Genomic DNA, 3,809 nt, shown 5'->3' with positions numbered 1-3,809 from the left:
TTAATCTGTTGTCTCTTAATAAAAGATCCTGAAATGTAGATGTGGACATGAGGGTTTTCTGAATAAAGAGCCTAACGTTGTACATACAACACACGAACCACACACAACACATCCACACCACATATATATATATATATATATAATATATATATATGGGTGTGTTGTGTGTGTGTGGTGTATATTATATATATAATATCTATATTATATATATATTTTATATCTATATATTTCTACTATTATATATATATATATATATCTATATATATGTGTGTGTGTGTGGTGTGTGTGTGTGTGTATGTGTATGTATGTACAATTAAACAATTTTAGCAAAAGGCTGCAACATCAATTGAATTCTAAATATTTTTCTCAACCCACTTTATCTATCTGATATATAGTGATATCGCTCTTATATTCCATCCATTCTAGAACATACAGCTGTGGCAAGAGTGGTGGAGGCTTTGCAGACTAAAAACAATCAAAGTATTCCAGATTTCTGATTGAGGAGGCAGGGGGGGAAAGGCCAGGTGGAAGAAAGAGAAGACCAAAAGAGGAAGGAGGGGGAAAACGGGGGAGGAAGGAAAAAAAACGGGGGGAGGAGGGATGTAGGGAAGAAGATAAGGAGGGGAGGAGGAAAAGGGGGAACGGGGGGAGGGGACGGGGGGGGGAGAGCAGGGGGGAAAGGGGACGGGAAAAGAAAGGAAAACACGAGGGGGGGCGGGAGACGGCAGAAAAGGAAAAAGAGGGGCCGGACCAACGAGCAGGTAAGGAGGGGGGGGAGAGGAGGGGAAAGGGAAAGCGAAGTGGGGGAAGAGTAAGGAAAGACAGAGAAGGAAGGAAAACAAAATGAGATGAAAGAGGGAGGGGCGGCGGGGGGGGCAGAGGAGAGACAGGAAAAGGACAGGGGAAAAATAAGATAAGGGGAGTAGGGGGAGGGAACAAAAAGACGCGGTGGGGGACGAGCACAGGATGTTAAATATAAATATTTCAATATTTATCATCACAGTAACAGTGTTACACACATTAGTAGCTGTAAACACTCAGCATTAGAAAAATACATACGTTGGTTTGGTGCTTACATAAGCAGTAAACATTTATAAACATCACTTTAAAAGTTACATACGTTGTTTTTGGTGCCTGTTTGTTTCCCAGATATATTAGTGTGTGTGTGAATGGGTGTATAAGAGACATTAACTTAAAGAACTTTGTAGAAAGGCGCTTTATGAAGTTCAGTCCATTTCCTTGTATTAGTTTACCGGCAGATCTGCCCGATCCAATATGGCGGCGCTGTTTACGTACGATTCAGCGCTCAATGCGGCGTCTATGTATATATGTCTATGGGGCCTTGTGTGAAATAAGGTACTCCACCATTTCCACAAGTGCTCCCCCCTCTAGGGGATACAGGGAAATGTTACCTACGGTGGCCGGGAACACTCAATGCTGCAAATAAAAGAAAGAAACGCTGCTGCAAATAAAAGAAACAGCGCTGCAAATAAAAAGAAAGGCTGCAAACAAAAAACTCCACAACGGAAGGGAATTACCAGGGACTGTTATTGCCGGTGCACCTTTATGTGAGCGAAGAAGAAGAAGTACAAAAGAGTATTGCATTCACTTGAAAAAAATAAATTAGACACCTGATCTCGTAATTACAAGATAAGGAAATGTGCCTTATTGGCCACTGCACTTCGGTAAAGCTAGAAAGATATTGGCACTTCTGGGATCAATAACTCTTAATTGAAACGTTGTTAAAACACAAAACGCATATTTTCAACCGTAGTAAGACAGACAACGAGCTACAACCTAATGTTCATCACAACGAGCTACAACCTAATGTTCATCAATCTGGTATGCTCCACTTAGCTATGGCTTTGTGTGGGCAAGATTTTCGAGCCTTTGTGCAAGGGCAAAGCCAGGAATTTTTGACACCATTGTAGTGGACCATGAGCCTTCCAAATCTACAGTACGAGGAGATGTGTGGCTCAAACACAGAAAAAAAGTACTGTCTTTGTTCTTGCCTGAGATTTACTTCAAAGCTCAGTGGTGCACCATCTGCATCAGCAGCCAGCTTCCTTCTTAAACAATCTCCCTCTGTGTCCTTGCTGAACCATTTGTTGATTACCATATCTGTTAGAATATCTTCATCAAGGGCAACAGGTAAATTAGTGGCCACAGAACTGTACACCAATGACTGAATATGTTGGCAGTCAAAACCTACTTGCCCACTTCTGCGTGCATACTCATAATGCCTGTTGCATGTGTCCAATTGACAGGTACACTTCTGGACATGAATGTAATGGGCAGGACCCTTGAATGTCATTAAAACTGCAAAAATGCCCCTTTTGTTATCAATACACACAGACTGCAGATAGTGATTTGCTGTGATGTCTCGTGCTATTGATGAGTGTTGTCTCCGATTATGAGTTTTGAGGTTTTTCTTTTCTAATACCAAGTTGACAGCAATATTTTGGGGACTGTCACTGCTCCTGTTGGAACCATCTTTTCTAAGCAGGTTCTAGGAGCCTTTGTCGCGGCTGTCACCACGGGTGGACCCTCCGGCGTCAATGGTGGACCAGCTGGCACTGCCGGTGTCAGTGGTGGACCCTCTGGCGTCAATGGTGGACCCGCTGGCACTGCTGGTGTCAGTGGTGGACCTGCCGGTGGTGTCGGCATTAGTGGTGGAGCTGCGGTCACTGTTACTGCTGTACCTGCTTTGAAGTGATTAATAAACAGCTCCTTTCTCACAATAATTTGCCTTTTTTTTTTAATTTCGCCATTGTCGCCTCGTCTTTGCACGTACACTTGCAACGAGCAGACGTGGTTTGTAGGGGGCGTGGTTTGTAGCGGCTGTGCACGCAGATGTGGTTTGTAGGAGGCATGTTTTGTAGGGGGTGTGGGCCTCACGGGAGCTTTTTACATGCCCATTGAGTCAAGTCCTTTAAAACATGTACCTTTATAGTATCTCTGTGACAGCTGGTACATCACGTAAAAGAAAAAAAAAAAATAGACAACCACACTTCAATTTTTCTCATTTGTTTTATTGCTTTGGTTTTGCAGAAGCAGTTTCGGAAATCATTAAGGAGGCCACAAGATGACCTGAGCAGTCTCTGCAATGGCACCCATTTCACAGGCCCCAGCCTCGAAGCGGTGGAGGGGTCGACAAGGGCCCAGGAACACCAGTGTGTAATTTCTCTGTTGTTTTGCCTAGAGTCTAGGTGTTCTTTTAAAATTTCTAATGTTTGTTTGTATTAGAAAAACAATAATGTTTTTAGTTTTGCTATTTTTTTAACAGTTTTTAAAACACCAAATGTTAAATAAAGAAAAACCCTCCTGTTCTTATGTCAAATTGACCAATCTGTTTTCACGTCCTCCATCCTGCGTATGTCCGTCCGTCCCTTTCCTTTGTCCTTATTTCTTCTCGTCTTCGTTTGATCGCAGTTGACCTGGGCTGTTCCCCAAAGAAAAAAAAGGAGGAGAAGAAAAGAAAGAAGAGGAAGGTGAAGAGAGCGGTCCATTATCGGGGTGAGCGAATAAGCCCTCCAGTTTCCTTCTTTCGTTTCCACAATCCCGTTTTGCCTCCCGCCTTCCTTCCTCCCCTTTGTCCTTACGTCTTCCTTCGTTTTTGCCCTATATTTCCCTCCTTCCTCTATCTTTCCGTCTTTTTGTTAAAATAACTTTAAATATGGTCGTGATGGGTGCAGAGTTGCACGAGTACCCACGGTATACACCAGGGTCGGCATGAGCGGCCCGCGGAGCAAAACTGGCCCGCAAGCACGTATATCTGGCCCGCTAGAGACGTTGATTAATTTATAAGA

General features: G+C 43.3%; 1 protein-coding gene across 1 annotated transcript in view; it reads right to left on the bottom strand.

Annotated features, from left to right (window-relative positions):
• Positions 1-3,809, bottom strand: part of LOC109141299 (uncharacterized) — an 11,134-nt gene that overhangs the window by 3,028 nt on the left and 4,297 nt on the right. The window contains 2 exon segments of the mRNA XM_027282998.1: positions 1,849-2,480; positions 2,547-2,702. Of these exon segments, the coding sequence (XP_027138799.1) occupies positions 1,849-2,480; positions 2,547-2,702 (788 nt within the window).

This window comes from Larimichthys crocea, chromosome X, assembly GCF_000972845.2.
Source record: "Larimichthys crocea isolate SSNF chromosome X, L_crocea_2.0, whole genome shotgun sequence".
Lineage (NCBI taxonomy): Eukaryota > Metazoa > Chordata > Actinopteri > Sciaenidae > Larimichthys > Larimichthys crocea.
The sequence above is the reverse complement of the archived record's forward strand: the minus strand, read 5'-3'. Positions and strand labels throughout refer to the sequence as shown.